At 36.9% G+C, this 20,646-nt stretch overlaps 1 protein-coding gene across 1 annotated transcript in view; it reads right to left on the bottom strand.

Moving 5' to 3' along the window:
- The window catches only part of rel (v-rel avian reticuloendotheliosis viral oncogene homolog), a 54,373-nt gene that overhangs the window by 16,344 nt on the left and 17,383 nt on the right, over window positions 1-20,646 (bottom strand). Inside the window, exons 5-7 of the mRNA XM_059986002.1 lie at window positions 14,203-14,294; window positions 3,298-3,438; window positions 2,015-2,119 (exon numbers count right to left, since the gene is read on the bottom strand). Of these exons, the coding sequence (XP_059841985.1) occupies window positions 2,015-2,119; window positions 3,298-3,438; window positions 14,203-14,294 (338 nt within the window). The remainder of the gene's footprint in view (window positions 1-2,014; window positions 2,120-3,297; window positions 3,439-14,202; window positions 14,295-20,646) is intronic.

Genomic DNA, 20,646 nt, shown 5'->3' with positions numbered 1-20,646 from the left:
TTTGAATTTGTAGTTCCTATTTTTTCCACTCCATATCATAAATCAAAATTCTTTATAGATTTTATATAATGTCCAGAAATTGTGGGGGGCACTAGGAATGTGGTCTTGGAGTCAAGGGGGTGGAACCCAAAAAAGTTCGGGAACCACTGGTATACAAATACTGGATATAAATTATCCTAGTGGAATTATTCAGTGATAGAAGTGGCTGGAGCAAAGTTCTGAAGATAACAGCTGGAAAAGACAAGAATGCTTAATTCCAGTATCTCTCCCCCCACCCCCTACCTATGGGATCAATCCTAGCTACCTACCTGTTCATCTTAATCACCTCTCACTTTCCAGAAGTGTCACCAGTTATCGTTTGAATACATGAGTACTTTACTTTCCCAATTAGCGTCCTAGGATATTCCAAAAAAACTTGGCTTTTACTGAAAACTCCACCTCAGTCCACCAACTCTTTAAACATAATGTATTTATCTAAGTAAGCAGAGTGAACAATTTATCTTCATCAACTTTGCCAATTACATACATAAAACAAAAAAAAATTAGGCAACTCAGAAACAAAGTTGCCTGCCAAGTAAATTCTGTGATATCCAGGAACAGTTTCCAGATCATTGCACTTCAGAGAACTTCTATACACAGTTCTACTTTGGGGGCAGATATTCAAAGGCAGGAGATATGCTATGGTAACACCCTGCTTAGGATTTTTACTGCTATGGTGTGGGTACTTCATTTTAGCAGTTCTGAAAGAGCAGTCTATTCTGCTTCCACCTTGTTTGGGTTTAAGCTGTGATAAGAAGCTTTGTTGTTCAATTTAGGAATGTGCTATCAGCCAGTCAGGGTAGTGGAATTGGGAGTAGGTTCTGCAGAATGCTGGGGTGAAGGTCTTTGTTGGCAGGAGCAGGGAGAAGGGAGGAAAAAAGATAGCCGAGGATGCCATCCCCGTTGCACAAAGCGCTTTGTGCCAATAACGGCTTCAAGGAGGAAGGACCAACACTTCCGCGGGAGACCTGTTTGATCAGGATGGATTTTGAGCCACGTTCGGAAGGTGGTGTGTGTTTTCACGCAGACCGAGGGTCCAGCGTGTGAGTGACAGACAAGTTCAAGACGAGCTCCAGCTTAAGTGCACATTTCACTGTTTAAGCGTAATGGGCCCTTTTTGTTTTTATTTTTCATTTAATAACCGTTTGCTTAAATTAACATTCTTAAATATACATTATAATTGTATGCAGTGTCTGGTGTTACTTCTTGCTGGGGTCACTAAATCACACAGTATTCGCACAAACTGGGGTTTGGGTGAGCCAGACATCCCAACCTCACGGATTTTCCCGGACCGAAGTTGTACGCACCCTAAACCTCTGAAGCCTGAGAAAGGCGAGTTTTTCGCCACGGAATCCAGTGGCTGTTAGCGAGGGGCTAACGAGACGGTTTCCAGAGATGCCTAGTAAAAGGGGGTTTCACTATATACAGTTTGTGTATTCTATTTACAATATACAGGAGATATACTATAATACAGTCTGGCAGCTTAACTGCAGCATTGAGATGATGTAGGTACAATTAATTAGAAGCTATGACCCATTTCTGACATAGGATTTCCTCCATTCTTGGTCTAGTTAGCAAAGGTTGGCTGGACCAACCACTGAAAATCACTCATTCTTGTGGGTTCCAGTTACACCAGCTGCCAAACTTATTGAAACAATCTGTGTAATAAGAATGTTACAGCATGAATTATTTTGCTCCAACATGAATTACTATAAATACACATAACAGGTTTTGAAAGAAAATTAACCAGATCTGTTAGCCAGTAGTAGTCTGATATGCACCAGCACAACAGTTATCCCAATTCAGCAGCAATAAAACTTGAAATTTCATAGAAGTGGTGAAAAATCAAGATCAAATGGAGTAATTTTGAAAATTTCCCACTGATTATTTTCAGCAAATCATATCTGGCTATGGATATACCTGTTTTTCACTCTTTATAACAAAAAAAAATTCAAATCTGAGGGTAACAATTTACCTTTTTGCACCTTGTCACATAGCAGAAATATTTCATCTCCTCCTTTAACAGTTCCAGTGTTTTTATTGACACGGCAGATTTTCAACTCTGCTGTGTTTGGTGCTCCTGTAAATAGGAAATGCACATGAACTTGAGCTGGCTGGCATACAGTGGCTACTTAATGCTGAAGAATTCTCATACAATCTGCAATTAGAGAGATTTGCAGATAATTTTAAGGTAACAAACATGTGAAGCAAAAGCTGCTGATTCTGTGAGTGTGGTCAAAAACCAAAGAACATAGGAAATCAAAATTGTACTCCTTTGCTCTGCTACCAGAGCAGCTACTGGGAAATGGGATTAATATACTTACCCTTTTTCAAATGAGCGTAAACAAAGGCAAGGCCAACAGAATTATTCAGTGTAAATTGCCCAAAAAACTATTGCTTCCTTAGAGATTAGGACTTTGTTAGCACAAGTACTCAATGTTGATCAAGAACATAGATCAGTTTGGTTGCAAGACTGGTGCAGAGTTAAGGAAGGGCAAGGTCAAATAAGAATTTTAAAAAGCATGGATCATAAACAAGAGGAAATCCAAGCAACACACACAAAATGCTGGAGGAACTCAGCAGACCAGGAAGCATCTATGGGAAAGAGTATGCATTCGATGTTTTGGGCTGAGACTCTTCATCTGGACTGGAGAGAGAAAAAAAAGATGTGGAGTCAGAGTTAGAAGGTGGGGCAGGGGAGGAAGAAAGACAAAGTCATAGGCAAAACCAGGAAGGGGGTAGGGGAGGGGGAGAAGGGGTGAAGTAAAGAGCTGGGAAGTTGATTGGGTGAAAGAGGTACAGAGCTGGAGAAGGGGGAATCTGATAGGAGAGGACGGAGGCCATGGAAGAAAGAAAAGGGGGAGGAGCTCCAGAGGGAGGTGATGGGCAGGTAAGGGGCTAAAGTGAGAGAGGGAGAAGATGATGGAGAATAGTGAAAGGGGGGGATTACCAGAAGTATTAGAAATTGATCTTCATGAGCACAGGGGCAATGAAGTCATAGAAGAGTTTGAATGACTTCACGTTTACAGTGTGCGAAATGAAGAGAATATTGTTAAGTCAAGAGATATCCAAACTGTGTCAAATGGAGTTTAAAAAGATCAGCAGAAAGACAGGAAAATAGAGGATTTAGTCCAAAAATCATTGAAGAATCCAGTCCAAAAGCCAAAAGAGACCCCCACCCTTACCCCCTAGGTAGTCATGTTTATTACATAGTAAATGCAAAGGGCAAGGTATTTGGTAATGATTTTTGAGACTCACTGTTGTCATATATAGGGTTTGAGACAACTGGTGGAAGAGCTCTTGAAAAGCTGCCATGCTCATCGGGAAGAAAAACCTGGAAACACAACCTCACCACATTCAGATCATAATCTTCAATCTGGAGCAACTGTTCCTGCGGAACTGAAGAAAAAAGCCTGGTTTTCATTTGAATACAAACTGTCTCATGATGACATTCTGACACATATTGAAGTTCCTAAAATAGATTATTTTTTGCATTTTTAGTTTACTTATGGTTGCGTGAATAGAAAATCAATTTTTCCAGAGGAAACTAACAAGACAAACCTGGTCAAGGGAACTATCTGTGACCAGCAGCTAAGTTTAAACATTTTTTATATATTTACACCATATCAAAAACAGAAGAAATACTTTGTTACTTCAAATAGTTCAATTTAATATCAGAGAATGTTGTTAATTTTATTAATGAATTTATTATAAAATATCTAGATGTTGTAAGTGATTTTCTTGTTAAAATTAATAAACTGCAGTTCTAAAATAACCAAATTGCAATGATGAAATAATAACTCCTTCTACAGTAACCTCCCAAGCTTGGTAAAGATCACCACCTCCACATGATTCATTGACGTCGACTGACATCCAAAGCCATTCAACCATTATCTACACCTTACAATCATGTCGCAGAACTGATAAGGTCAAACCATAAATGAGGTTACACTTCCTTTTCGAATAATGCGTCCGTCCACTAACATGCAAAATTTATCACAGCAAAATCATTCCACCCTCAGACGCGAGTAGGCAATGTTGATACCCACTCTTGATGTATCTTTTGGTTTTTGTTTCAAACCAATTAACGCAAGAAGAGGATTGCCTTTTGCTAATGTCAATTGTTTTTAAATCTTAAAAAGTCATCAGCTGAAAACCAAGCAACACACAGAAAATGCTGGAGGAACTCAGCAGGCCAGGCAGCATCTATGGCTAACTAACCTGAGTTGAACAAAAACATCTCTTTGGTTTCTGTGTCACCTTTACTTCTCCTGGATTGTATATAGTACTTACATTTACAGCTTTTAATAAGTGCATCATCAACAAAAGAAAGGAAATCGATTATATAATAAGAGCACATTTAAAACTAATCATTATAATACTATAAAGATTGATCATTTGAACTACACATGTCAAAACCAATAAACAGGTCGTAACTAAAAATTAGGAAAAAAATATATATTCTCATGTTTTTGCATGACTGACTAAAACAGCAAAAGGCTTACTATCACACCCTTGTAAAAAGTTAGTCAGGGCAATGCAGAACCTCGAGGTTAAATGTGAGGATTTTAAAGTAACACAGATGCTAAATGTAATATCCATTAAAATATCAAATTACATTTCCCTCAAAACCAGAGGATTGATTATCCATATAACAAGGATTCTCTTATCACCTTTGTGTGCTAACCAAGCAGTGCATAGAGATAGTTACTTAGATCTAACCAGAAACTTTGACCACCTACGGTGAACTTACCTGTTACATGGTCAGCAGATAAAAGAATAGATAGTACAAAGAAAGTCATGAATGCAACATGGAATGTTAAATCAATAAAAACAATCAAGTTCAATGAAGTGGTTTTGAACACACAATTAAAAAGTTACTGGTTACTGGCTTTAAAATAGCCTTTTAGCTATTCACCCTGTCCCCATTTCAAACCTGCCAGTTACACATACTCAAAAGTGTGACAATTGTTTATGGGTTGTAATTAAGATTCTAGCACCTCATGGCTCAAGTCAGTTTGTGCAAAGTTCTGAGAAGAAGGGATATTTTTCATCATGATACTGTGTACTTTCTAATGCATTAAGATTGTTTAGGTTGCTACAACATGAAAGAGCAGCTAAATTTAATCCTGATTTTATTGCCTTTGGTTGTAGAAGGTTAATGTCTAGAGCTAATGACAAATGGTCAAATAATCTGTACCAAAACAATTATGACAGAAGTGCATGGATTATGGTGTTCAGTGAAGTACCGCTGAAATTTTATCACCGTCATAAACCTGCAAGGCTGCGAGGAAAATGTGTGGTTGGAACTATAGAGGTACTATGGTAGACAGCCTGTACAGACAAAATGGGACAAATGGCCTCCTTTGTGCAGCATCTATTCCATGAATCTACAGCAGGCATGACTTGTCATCTAACAACACAAGACAAGAATCAATACAGTGTGATTCCTACAGAGCTTTTGGAACTGAAGGAATCCAAAATATATTCAAGGAAGCTGTAGTGCCCGTTTCAGGACAACTATGAAGACTGCTAATCAAAACAACTTTTAGATTTGCTGTACATACTTGTCACACTGAGAATAGAATGAAACATCCCAATTGCTCTGCAATAGCACACAATCAATACCAGTTCTTATAATGCCAGATATTCCATTAAAAATGTTCAATATTAAACCAACCAATTAAGTCCATAAGATTACACAACCAAAGGAAAATCCTGCCTGAAAATGGTAACTGCTTCCTGTGGATGCATTTTGTCACTCAAAATGCTACTGGGTCACTGGATCCCTACATTTGCAAATATGTATGATGGAGAACTGGGTCAGAAGCTGATTAGGAATGCTATCAAGCTATTTATCAAATATTTTCTTATTTCCAATGTTATATTTCATAGACGGTATATGATAAACATTCTGTAGGGATGTGTATAGCCTCAAATATAAGTATCTGCTTGGGTTCAAAAATCAGCAATATTTTTGTGTTGTGTTTTTAACTAAATAAGTATGAGCTAGCATTTTGGTACATTAGCAGCTCAAATCCAATGATTTTACCCTGAAAGTTAACGTGAACTTAAAGTTAAAGTTAATGTTGCAACTCTAGAAATCTCTGGTGAGACCGCACTTAGATTATTGTGTTCAGTTCTGGTCACCTCATTCTAGGAAGGATGAGGAAGCTATGGAGAGGGTGCAGAGGAGATTTACCAGGATGTTGCCTGGTTTGGAGAACAAGTCATATGAAGCAAGGTTAGCAGAGCTGGGACTTTTCTCTTTGGAGTGTAGAAGAATGAGAGGGGACTTGATAGAGGTCTACAAGATTATGAGAGGCATAAATAGGGTGGATAGTCAGTACCTGTTTCCCAGGGCACCAATAGCGAACACCAGAGGGCATATGTACAAAATTAAGGGAGGGAAGTTTAGAGGAGACATCAAGGGTAAGTTGTTTTTTTAAAAAAAATACACAGAGGGTTGTGAGTGCCTGGAATGACTTGCCAGAGATGGTGGTGGAGGCTAAAACATTAGGGGTATTTAAGAGCCTCTTGGACAGGCACATAGATGAAAGAGAAATGGAGGGTTATGCGGTAGTGTGAAAAGAGGATGCTGTCCAAGTTGCATGCCATCTTGGACAATGTCTCCCATCCACTTCATAATGTACTGGTTAGGCACAGGAGTACGTTCAGCCAGAGACTCATTCCACCAAGATGCAACACTGAGTGTCATAGGAAGTCATTCCTGCCTGTGGCCATCAAACTTTACAACTCCTCCCTCAGAGAGTCAGACACCCTGAGCCAATAGGCTGGTCCTGGACGTATTTCCACTTGGGACATTTTACTTATTATTACTTAATTATTTATGGTTTTATATTGCTATATTTCTACATTTTCTTGGTTGGTGGAACTGTAACAAAACCCAATTTCCCTCAGGATCAATAAAGTATGTGTCTGTCTGTGTGGGTTTAGTACCTTTTTTTAAGGATTATATGGGTCAGCACAACATGGAGGGCTGAAGGGCTTGTACTGTGCTGTAGTGTTCTATGGTAAAGTAGAAGTAAGGAAGATGTTAAAGTTAACTGCTGTGTCATAAAAATGATCCATAAAATTTAAGTTTTGTGTGTGCACTTGGGAAATTCAAACAAAGGTAGCAGAAAATCTGTACAATGAAGAGTGCCTCTAATATCACAGGTAAAGGTCTAGGTACAGGTCTGATCACCTCATACAGCTAAAGCATCAAGTGGATATTCAATACAATCTCTTCAGAAGCTTATGGAAGAATTAAGATTTTCTAAAAATGAAACATTCAAAACTCTCCTTCAGTCACATTCTACAATTTAGCAAATTGCTCCCAGATGTGGATTTGAGAGAATAGAAGTGAAATTTTGTTGAGAACAAATATTAGCTCTGAGTGGTTATTTACTTTGAAACAAAGGAGCTAAGCAGAGATCTATGATTTGGTAGCATGACAGTAAGGACTTGCTTTCAATAACAGAGGTTAATAAAAATAAAATAGATTCATGATAGTTGGTGGAAGCACTAGGGTGAACTAGAGAAGAAGCTTTTGCTCTGTGGGTGGTTCAGCAGCCACAGTCTGAAAAGATGGCTGAGTCATAAATATTAAATCACATTTGAACAAGTACTTGATACCTTGTTGTCTGAAGGACTACAGATCAAAAGCTGGAATCTGGGGTTAGGCTGGGTATCTTTCTCATGTGACATGGACATGATGGGCAATTATTCTCCTGTTGCCATAGGTTTATTCATTCAGCTCTCTAATACTAATCTTCAAGGGCAGGCAATTAATTTTCTTTGAGAATACAGAAATAACCAGTCAGGAAAATTTATCAGCAACATGCAACAAGTACCAAGATGGTCATTTTTGGACTTTAATCTACTGAAAGTGTGAAAAATAATCAGATTAGAAATAGTATTTCTTACAAAAAATGTTTGCGGCACATCTTATTTTAAGACAATATATTCTATAATACTTCAAGGTTGGGCAAAAGACTAGTGCAAGATCTACTTTATGTAGTTGTTTTTATATTTAAACTATGTTATTTTAAAATATACATTATTGGTACTGTAAATTTAAAAACTATAAAGATACAAAATGATTTAACATTAATAAATTAATGTTATTAGCATTAGCTGAACTTCAAAGCAAAAACATTTGGAGATTTACTGAGCTGGGAAACATTGTTATAAACTCAAGCTGTTCACAAGATGGAAACTATTTAAACTTTATTGTTCATCTGTTCTTAAAACTTGAGAACCTACTAGTTTTTTTTTGCAATTTGTGGCATTTTAAAAGGAAGTTAGATAGAAACTACACTTCCTCTTGTACTATTTTTAAATTGCATATCCTTTTAAGATGATTCAATTGTTTGTATACTGTATTTTAATTAAACAAACATGACACTAAACTGTTGATAGATCTGAACCTGAAAACACAACCAATGGCAATCTGATGTAGGTTTGTTTTTAAACCACAGCAGTCCATTTCACATTTGGCATGTTGCAGATAATAAAGCGAGTTTCAGAACTGGGGCCATTTCCTGTGTTCGGTTCCCTTTTAGACATCACAGACACCAGCTTCCTGATATCTACTTACTATACAATTACAACCAAAATGTTCATTGTACTAAACCTGAACTTAATGCACATATCTGATGATTGTTTCAATCATAGTAATCCTTTTTCACCTTCCAACAAGACTTCTGTAAGTCTTGTTACTACAGCTACTCTCAACAGAGAATAGCAAATTCCATGAATTATCACACAACATTTATAACAGTTTATAAAATAAACGTTTTTCACAACTTATACTTTGGATGAATTTCAATACTACCAAGAAGTTATGTGTTTTTTTTAAATACAAGCAATAAATGATAAGTGTTTTAACTTTCTATTTTCAAACAGACAGATAATTTGTTGACCTGTGACAGCCAGGACTTATTAACTGCCAGACAATAGAGAACTAGGGTAAGGAGGTTACTTCAGGTTTGCAAAATCATCTAGTGGAGAGATACTGGGATCAGTGTAAAGTTTTAGTTACTTACTATGCAAACCATCAATTTAGATTAAGGGACAAAGTGTATTGGGTCAGACTTGGTGAGAAAGCAAGTGAGCACAGGAAAGTAGACTAGATGAGTGGGCACATTAAGGATAAAGGTAGATTCATAAAATTATACATCACCAATCTGCTTCTGCAGACCATGATGCCCATCAATACTAATCCCATTTACCCATTTTTGGCCCATATCCCCCTGAACATTTCCTGTCTAAATATTTAGTTTAGACATTATAATTGTACCTGTGCATACACTTCCAGGGGCAGTTTGATCCGCCTTCTATGTCAAAAGAATTGCCGCTCAGATTTTTTTTTTAAATCGTTCCTCTCTCACCATAAATCTTTGAATCCACTACTCTGGGAATATGAGCAAGTATTTACCCTTTCAATGTCTCTCATACTTCAAAAAAAAATATAAACCCATACAAGATCATCTCTCAGCACTCTTTGTTTCAGGGAAAATAGTCACAGTCTAATCTAGTCCCTCTTTATAACTCAATCTCTCCAATTCAGGCAACATATTTTAAGAGTCTTTTCTGCATCCACTCTAACTTAAATCACATCTTTCCTGTTGTGTGGCAACCAAAAATGCATGCAATACTCTAAATGTATTCTAACAAATGTTTTACACAACTGTAATATTGTGTCTCAATTCCTGCACTCTGTACTCAACACTTCAAAAGACATCACTTTGACAGTCTGACTCAAGTTCCATCAGCTATTCATTTTCCCACTTAATAAAAATCTTGTTATAACTTTAAACAACTTTCTTCACTGTAACCTACAGCATCAGTATTGGCATCTGACTATCTATCTATATCCTCAAAGTCATTGCTATATGACAAAAGAGACTAAAAGAATGGGCACAAATAAAACATTTTTAAAGGATAAAGTGGGGAATGCAAAAGTTATCCATTTTGATAAAAAAAACCAGAATATTGTTAAACTGAAGCAATAGCTTCAAATGCTAAAGGGAATTTGGGTCTCCATGTACACGAAACTTGTACATAGCAAGTAAGCACTATACATAATAAGGAGAGCAATAGATTGCTTGCTTTTTCTGCAAAACGATGAAATAGAAGTGAAGACAGGGCACTAGAAAGCCACACCTGGAGTTTGGTCTCCTTATTTAAGGAGGGATATGGAAACAATAGTGAAGGCTCAATAGATTGAACAATTAAGCAGCAGAGACAGTAACCTTTGGAGTTTAGAACAGTCATGTGATTTTTGTTGAAATGAAAGATTCTAGGGGTGGGGTGGAATCGATTGTGCAGATGTCAAGCAAATGTTTTCACTGATGGGACAATCTAGAAGTAGGGCACATATTTATAGAATTCTGTCAGTTGTAAAGTAAGCTTACTTAAATGTAGCAAAAAATAAGGTTAAAAACAATTAACTAGCATCATCTAGGATTTATTCGGTTTTAGTAACACAAGCAGAGACAAATATAACTGTTAATAAATGGCATCATCATATAAATTCATTTGCAATTCAAAAATGTGAAACACTACCAATACTTTCTTTAGTAAAAGGAAATTTTAAAAAAACTGCAGATGTTGGAAACCTGAAATAAGACAGAAAATGCCATGAAAATTGAGTATTTGTGGAAATAAAGAGAAATGGTTAAAATTTCAGGAACTCTTCATCAGAACTGAAAAAGAAAGAAAAAAGTTAGTGTAAGTAGCAGAGGAGAATAGGATGGTGGATGGAACATTGGAACTTAAGTTTAATCTGATGTTAACTACATCTTATTGCCTCATTTCAGTCTATCTGAGAAATTCCCAGCTGAATCTTTCCAGCATTTTCTGTTTTGATACCAATAATATATTCTCTGGGTTTTTTCACGGCTACCATTTCAGAAACCTAAGGAAGGGGAACATTAAATTTTTTTTTTTAAAACTTCACATTTATAATCATCCAAAATTTGGCTGAACAAATTACTACCAGATTTTGCAAAAACTAGCTCACACTGACAGTCCATAAAATTAATTTCAAATGGGAACCATTGGAAATGAAAATATCATGATGATCCCAACTTATGGAGATTCAAAGCCCTTCATCCATCATAAGACTCTGATCTTTAAGAACAGTGAAATAAAACAAACTAAATATATCTTTGTTTCACTTCATGTCTAAGCCACCAGGGAATACAAGTTATATACATTTGGCTTAGATAAAATCTCAGCAGCAGCAGTCAAAGGTGATCATATTAGCCAAGTTTAAACAAGTGTAGTATTTTGAGCATAAACTAGATTACTGAATGTTTCCGAAGTCACTGGTAAACTTCATCCACCATCCATACATAGACGGAGGAATGCTATAATATCAACTGAGGGAAAAAGACTGGGATGGTGGGGGAACATGTTTGTGTTGTTGGTAAGTGGAGAGAAATTGGATAGTAGAAATAAGAATATTTAAATGTTTTTAGAAAAATACTTTGATTTCTTTGTTTTGGCTTCTTCTTTAAGGAAAGTTACAACTTTAATTCCATCAAGTACCTTGTTGCAAATTTTTAAAGAAACCATCTAGAATCTACAAGATGGGTCACAATTATGCAAGTTCTGAACTCAAAGCATTATCATGATGCTTAAAGTCAATCTCAATTTGATTACAATGGCATTGCAGCCAATTTAAATTGTACGGCAAATTATTGCTAATAGCTGGCACAAATGAAAGGAGTGAATGTTTTGTTTTGATGATCATATCAAGGAAAAGCTCTTGTATAGAGTCATGGAAAACTACAGCACAAAAACAGGTCCTATGGCTCATCTTGAATGCCAAGCAACTGAACCTTCCTGACCAACTTCCCTTGCAGGACCTTGTCAAATGCCTTGCTAAAGTCCATTTTGACAACATTCACTGCCTTGCCTTCATCAACTTTCCTCAAAAAACTATAAGACTGGTTAGATATGACTTACTATGCACAAAGCCATGTTGACTATCTCTATCAGTCCATGTCCATCCAAATACTTATATATCTGGTCCCTTAGAATACCTTACAATAACTCTCCCACGACTGATGCCAGGCTCACTGGCCTATAATTTTCTGTCTTATTCTTAGAGCCTTTCTTAAACAACGGAACAACATTAGCTAACTTCTAATCCTCTGGCACCTCCCGTGGCTAAGGATGTTTTAAATATCTCTGCTAGGGTCCACACAATTTCTGCATTAGTCTCCCACAGGGTCCGAGGGAACACCTTGTCAGGCCCTGGGGATTTATCCACCCTAATTTGTCTCAAGACAGCAAACACCTCCTCCTCTGTAATCTGTAAAGAAAGGGTCCATGACCTCCCTGTTGCATTGCCTCACATCTATAAACTGTATCCATCTCCCAAGCCAATACAGGTGCAGAAAAATCCCCCATCTCCTTCAGTCCCATACATAGATGACCACTCTGATCTTCCAGAGGATAAATTTTGTCCCTTTCTATCCTTTATGCTCTTAATATATTTGTAAAGGCCCTTAGGTTCTCCTTCATTTTGTCTGCTAGAGCAGCCTCATGTTTTCCTTTAGCCCTCCTGAGTGTTCAAATGCATTTCTTAAATTCCTCAAGTACCCTATTGCTCCTGCCTGTTTATAGATGCTGCGTACCTCTTTCTATTTCTTAACCAGAGCCTCAATATCTCTAGAACAACAAGGTTCTCTATACCTGTTATCCTTGCTTTGCTATTCTGACAGGAACTTATTAGCTCTGTTCTCTCAAAATTTCACTTTTGAAGGCCTCCCATTACCAAGTACCCCTTTGCCGGAAAACAGCCTGTCCCAATCCACACCTGCCAGATCCTTTCTGATACCATCAAACTTAGCCTGTCTCCAATTCAGAATCTCAACCTGAGGACCAGATGTGTAATTTTCCATAATTACCTTGAAACTAATGGCATTATCATCAGGAGATGCAAAATGTTTGCTACACAAACTTCTGTCACTTGCCCTCTCTTGTTCCCTAGTAAGAGATACAGTATTGCACTCTCTCTAGTTAGGACCTCTTTCCCATCCAGCTTTTTACAGTATGAGAGTCCTAGTCAGTATGTGGAAAGTTAAAATCACTTACTAACACAACCTTTTGTTTTTCACAACAGTCTGTCTCACTCTACAAATTTGCTTCCTCAAATCCTGCAGACTGTTGGATGGTCTATAATTAATTCCATTAATGTGGTCAAACTTGCTTATTCCTCATTTCTACCCATAAAGCCTCGTTAGACAAGCTCTCCAGCCTGAACACTGGCATGACTAGTAATGCCACCACTCCCCCTTTAATCCCTCCCACTCTACCATCATGTTTAGAGCAACAGAACCTTGGAAAATTGAGTTGTTAGTCCTGCCCCTCCTGCAACCAAGTCTAATTAATAGCTACAATGTCATAATTCCATGTGCTGAACTCATCTGCCTTTCCTGCAACACAATGCATTGAAATATACACAACTCAGAACATTAGTCCCATCGTGCTCAACCTTTTGATTCCTGACTTTGTATGTAGGCTCAATAACATCTTTCTCCACAACCACTCCACACTCTGCTCTGTCTCTCTGGTTCCCATCCCCCTGCAACTCTAATTTACACCTCCCTGTGTAGCAGCAGCAGCAAACCTTCCTGCTAAGATATTAGTCCCCCACCAGTTCAGGTGCAAGCTGTCCCTTTGGTACAGGTCCCACCTTCCCTGAAAGAGAGCCCAATGATCCAAAAATCTCAAGCCCTCCCTCCTGCACAAACTCCTTAGCAATGTGTTAAACTGAATGATCTCCTCATTTCTGGGCTTGTTATCACTGGCACAGGCAGCAATGCAGAATCACAACCCTGGAGATCCTGTTCTTTAATCTTCCCCTGATTTCACAATAGCAATCAAAACATGCACTGGGCAAGCTGCTTAATGGAATATAATGAACAGCTGATCACTTACACTGACTGACAATTCAAAAAGTCTGAAAATGCAAACAATTTAGTCTGGCTACCAATAGGATATGGAGGGAATTCAATTGATTCCAAACTATTGATATATATTTATCCTGGAGGCCAATATACAGAATATCCTTGTATATTTTCCACTTATGTTTGTTAATATGAACTAAAACACAGGTCCAAAATGAGAAGGAGAAGTCATTACCATTAAAGGGGTTAAGTTGTCGCTGAATTCGAAACAGAATGGCATCTTTCACTTCTTTCCTCTTCACACACTGAATGCCCAAGTTCTGAAAACTAGAAAACATGTGACAATTTAATGTCAGAGCTATTGAAGAATATTGTCCTCAAACGCAAGTAAAAAATTAAATAATTCTTTAAAATGAATACATGTATAAACTAAACAAATCAAATTTGTCTGAAAGGTTAGGGAGGGGAAGAGATATTTTAGTGACAAATATTTCTTTCCAGTGAGAACCAAGTTAAATTACTTATTTAACATTAGACTGAGCTATTTCACAGACAAAGCAATTCTTCCTTTAACCTTTTCTTGAAATATACTGTACATACTGCATATTTTTATATCAAATAGCAGTACTAGCTGTGGAAAAATGTGCAGGAGTCCATTTCTTAACAAATTTGCATAATACGGCAGTTTAATCTTTGGGACTTCCCCACTACATTTCCCACATGGAAAAACCATGACATCACTACAGCATAATCAGTGACAACAGGGAAGTGCTTATTTAAAAATGCAGTATTGGAATAACTCAACTAGTTGTTTAAGGGATTAATGTTATAGTCCTAATACTGTGTTTGTCTACATTACCACAACTTTTGTTAGGAGCTAATAAAATGCATTTTTAATAAGGTATGTGGCAAATGACATCATGAACACTTGCAGTTTGATACTATACATGACATTATCAAATGACTTCCAGCTAACTTGCATGGGTATTATTAGCTCTGTATTGCAAAGCATAATACTAATTAGTCTGGCATTAGTCAGACTAATATAAAGAGAACATTCTTGTTATCAGTGTGCTCAGTTTTCACTGTTCCTTTTAGTACTTTCAATTTGGTCTCCAGAAATTATGTACCTTTCAGATTACAGAAAGATATCTGTCACTTGCCAGAGGACCAGACACTGGTTGTTTCTGCCAAATGTAGATTTATTTCTATTGAAGTTGATAAGACCTTTGTAGAACATCCTTGTGTCTGTGTTCCATGCTGCTGTTTATAAAGTCAAGGATCCCTAATGCTATTTTGACCACTTTCTCAGCTTATTTTGGCACCTAGAGACTCAAATATGTACAGCCAGGTCTTTTTGTACCTCTATAATTTATATTTTCACTCTTTATATCTCCTACAAAATAGATCACTTCCCTCCCATTTAATTTCATGCACAATGCGTTTACCATTTTACCAGTGTCTACCCCAAAGTCTAATACTATCCTCCCCTTTGCTCATCAAGCTACAATTAGAGGTCAGTACCATAAACACGGTCTGAAAAACACCCATTAACCACAAACTTCATGTAGTCTGTAAGTCACTTTTTCTCTATCCCACATTCCACACTGTCTTTGGCCTGCTACACTGTTCCACATCAGCTCAAGGAATAACAGCATTTTTCCAGGGTCACTGCAGCTCTTGGGACAGTGCTGAATTTGTCACTACAGATAGCCAGGCATTCCCGTTTACATAGAACAGTACAGCATAGAAACAGGGTCTTTGACCTATGATGTCCACACTGACCATGCCAATCTAACTAAGTCTACCTGCCTGCACAAGTTCTGTAATCCTCTACTCCCTGCCCTTTCATGCGTCTGTCAAAATGCCTCTTAGATTAACACACGTTTCCACCATCTCCCTGGTAACAATTTCTAGGTATCTACCACTCTGTATATTAAAAAAAAATTACTACAGAAATCTTTTATACTTTCCCCCTCTTACTTCAAAGCTATCCCCTCTAGTATTTGACATAACCCAGCCTGCATTGTCTTGTAGTATATATTACTCCAGAGAAAACAGCCCAAACTCATCCAATCTCACTTTGTCATTGAGATTTTCTAACCCAGTCATTCCCAGTGAACCGGTTTGTCAGAAAGCTCCACTGAAGTTACCTGATCAGCTGAGTATTTCCAGCATTCACTTATTTCAGATATCCAGCAACTAATTAGTAGACACATTTCACATTTCCAGCATTTGTTTTCAGTCTGTTGTCTTCATTCATCTCCTTTTATTCACTCTTAGCTATTAATGAGTGATCATCACCTTCTCTTAGATAGTACAAACCACAAAACAATACAGGACAGGAACAGGCCCTGCAGACCAACATATTGTGCAGGACTAATTCAAATAATGACCTTGTCCACAGCCGTTCTGTCATCACAGCTGACGAGCTGCACTGGGGGAGTAGTCCTACACCACAGGGTCAACTAGGATCTAACTGGAGGACAGCATCCAGAACCACACTGGAAGAAACAGCATGGCATACTGCAAATGCGGGTGGCAGAACAATTGTCCAACATGGTTTTAACTCAATATAAATCAGGTATTTTTGTTTTACCTTGTATAAAATATGAAATGTCCATGTAGCTATTAAAACATAATCAAAAAGCCCCATTCATATTGACTTGTATTCACATTTGTAATATCATATGAATATCATAAATTGCTATATTTGCTTAACTTAATATACATTTTAAATATTTTTCTATGTACTACTATCGCAGAAAACACAGAACAAAATGGAATTAAGTACAATGAAAACAACATGTGATTAACTTATGATGTTACCCCCGAAGGAAACTAGTCAATGAGACATTCATCTTAAGGAATTTTTTTTTTGAAAATACAAGGTAAATTTGTTCATTTGAACAGAAAAGCTTTTGCAACATTTCTAGCTTTTTTTAACTCAAAATTTTTTGTATAAATTTTGTAAATTTCTTACAGAACTCCCAATTTAAAAATGTACTTCATCTAAATTGAAATGAGGCTTTTTGATGCATTCCATGTTAGAATAATATAGATAATTGTAAAGTACAATGCTATGAAGGAAAACTAACATATCCACTTTTTGAGATTTAAAGCTTAGCCAAACAAATTTAACACCAAATACAAATACAAATAGCTGAAGTTCTGCATCAGTTCAGAAGTAATTTATAAGACCATAAGACATAGGAGCAGAACTAGGCCATCTGGCCCATCAAATTTGCTCCGCCATTCAATCATGGCCGATCCTTTTTTCAGAATCAGGTTTATTATCATCAGCATGTATTGTGAAATTTGATAACTTAGCAGCAGCAGCTCAATGCAATACATCATATAGAAGAAAAAAATAAATCAATTAGAGTATACGTACATTGAATAGATTAAAAATCATGCAAAAACATAAATAATATATTAAAAAAGTGAGTTAATGTTCAAGGTTCAATGTCCATTTAGGAATTGGATGGCAGATCCAGTTCCCGGTCTTCTCCCTGCAACCTTTGATGCCATGTCCAATCAGAACCTATCAATCTCTGCCCTAAATACACCCAAAGACCTGGCCTCCTCAGCTTCATGTGGCAAAAAATTCCACAAATTCACCACCCTTTGGTTAAAGAGACAACGATCAGATATTTTTAAATTTCCCCTCCTCTTCATATCAGTTATTCACATTTGTTTCCTCAAAACACGAGTACCATTATAAACAAGTCCAGGTGTTTGTAGAATAGAGAATGAAGAAAGATATTTAAAAATAAATAAAATTTTCAGATCTATGTTTCAGAAATATGCTTTACAATATCCTTCGATTAAATTCTTACAAGATTATGAGCACAATAACAAAGATTTAATGAGTATGTATTATCAAATTATGCTAAAAATAACACTGAATTAATTTCAATGAAAGGGAAATGAAGAGATAATGCTAATAACCTTGCATTTGTATTGATGTTCCTCTGTCAGTCATTGGTACTATTACACATCAGGGGGACATTGAACATGGAAATACAGTCATTAATTTCTTGCACTTTAAAGCCTTTTCCTCAAACACTCAGTATCAATAAACTTACATAAACTATAGGAATTTCAAACTATTCCCCTAAAATTTCTATAAGTTACTTTTTGTTGCATGAGGTATGCATGAGATTTTACATGAGGAGAGAATATCTATGCTATTGTGTGAATGAAGTCACTGGAGAAAAGTACTGGTAGGTACAAAGTAGCTTCTTTATTCAATAAAACATGGTACAGCAGGCATCATACAGAGATGCTTTCAGTCAAAAGGTCTGGTTGGCCCAATGTGGTGCTCAATATTTTTTACGTGCCAAGCATCAAAGAACAACTCCACATTTACAATGTATGGACAATGCTTTCTTGAAACAACACACAAACTTCACACCTCCCGGTTCACATCCACACCACAGACAGAGGAATGAATTTTAATCAGCATCGTCTGGACTAGGATTCACGGCTTTTAGGAACCCATTGTTCAGAGAAGCACTCACAATTAAATCCACAATACATATTCAGATGTGAAGACTGGTAACTGAGTCATTTGCTAAACCTAAAAATTGTTCCACCAATCTACTTAGAAAATTCTCTGATCTGGATAAAAAGAACTAATGCATCAGTGAATGGAATTCCACTGATGAATTTCAAGATGAATTATGTTGGTAAAATAATATTTATTGTACTTCACATTCTGAAAAATGCTAGTTAATATTGTGCCTTTTACTGCCTGACTCTTACACTGACCGTCGCTGTCCCACAGGGTTTTCATACGCTCTGCTGCTACCTAGAAGACTTCTTCTTCCCAAGAGTCTCTTTGTCACTTTAGCATTTCCTTTCAGTTAACTTATGTTCAGATACCTCTGTACCTAGCAGCTGTTAACGTACATACAATCAATGTATACTACACAAATTAATCGTATGTATATATGATCACACTTAAGTTACTTGTATATTGTGTTTTATAGGATTGCTTTTATATTTATATTTATTGTGTTTTTTCATACTGCATCGGATCCAGAGTAACAATCATTTTGTTCTCCTTTACACTCCTTTACTGAAAAAGGACAAACTACCTTGAATCTTGAGAAAATCCTATTTAGTCGAAGCCCTATTGCCTGATGTTAGGATTTCACAATTGACAGCTGACAGCAATAAACATTGTTAAGAAGGTTCATGCAATATAGATCAGTAGTTCTTTGTAGGTGGCATCATTAAAAGGTTAGTGAGCATAGTTAGTTTACTATTAAAGAAAAGAGCTTAGATCTATATCCAAAAAGACCCAGAATCTAACTAGCTGTCCTAGGTATTACCATTTCAGAAAGTTCCATCATCGGTATTCCAGGATCACAGTGGAAATGTAACAGGAAAAGCTGCTTGAATATTGTGGATACAAGAACAGATATTCAGGCCAAGTACTCTACACCAAATGACTCAACTCCTCACCCACCAACAACTTTCCATTATCTACAAGGCACATTAGTGCACTAGAAAAGCTGACGCCTCAGCTTTAGCGACCCGTCATCAATCACGTCTAAATAGAGCATGCTCTTTCTGTGACAATGTAGTTTTACTCCAGGAGCTCTAGTTTCCTCCTACTCACAAAGATGTGCAGCTTGACTGGTTAATTAGCAACTGGTAATTATCGAAAGTTTGTAGGTAAATGATAGAACTGGAGAAGAGTTTATGGGAATATGCAGAGTACAAAATGGGATTAGAATAAATGGGTAATTAATAGTGCAGATTCAGTTGACTGAAATACCTGTACCCATGCTGTTCGACTCCAAATCAGGAATATGGCAGAAAATTTATCATTTTCTTGTATGTCCACCATGTCATCACTATAAACTGTTACAAAAGTGCACGTCATCCATAAGATTTGCTGCAGCAACATGCCACGATGTCTTTAATAACTCAAAATCCAGCCAACAGAAGGACCAGGGTAGTTCACAAAAGGGAATCCCACCACCTACAACTTCCCTTCCAAATAACATGATGGATTTTGGATACACAAAGGGATCCCTTCAATGTCATTATATCTAAATGCTGGAACTCCTCGTCTCACTCTGTGTGGTCACCACTTGAAATGAGCAGTTTCTGATTCCTCAACACCTTCTCAAGGGCAATAAGTGGTGACCCAGACATTGCCACATCTCATGAAATACTGAAGGAAATTTAGAAACAGAAAAAATGCTCGAAATGAGAAGCCTCGATTAAAACAGCATATTTAGAACTTTGTAGCTGTTCCTTCATTTTGTGTAATAGCAAAATGCAAACCAATTAAATATATAAATGCATGCTTGTAACCAAGTGAAGATAGATGGAAGACTAAGGATTAAGAGCGGATGGTGGAAATTCTATGGCTTGTGCAAGGACTGGAACTTCGGCACAGCATTGTTTTGATAAAATATTACAGAGTAGGATATAAAAAAAAGTGGTACATAGTTTGTAAAATACATTAAGAAATGAAAATTTTAGTTTCAAAGAGAAAATGGTCACCTTTGGAGGAAATGAGAAATTAACAGGAGTAGAGCATATTTGTTAATTTAATTTTTCTATCTCCATTATAATGTTTAAAACCAACCAGGTTTTTTATTTAACATGTACCGTTATAACAAACAGAATACGTGTACAAATGCAGTTTAGATTAAAA

Source organism: Hypanus sabinus, chromosome 12, assembly GCF_030144855.1.
Source record: "Hypanus sabinus isolate sHypSab1 chromosome 12, sHypSab1.hap1, whole genome shotgun sequence".
Classification (NCBI taxonomy): domain Eukaryota; kingdom Metazoa; phylum Chordata; class Chondrichthyes; order Myliobatiformes; family Dasyatidae; genus Hypanus; species Hypanus sabinus.
This window is presented reverse-complemented; position numbering and strand designations above follow the sequence as displayed.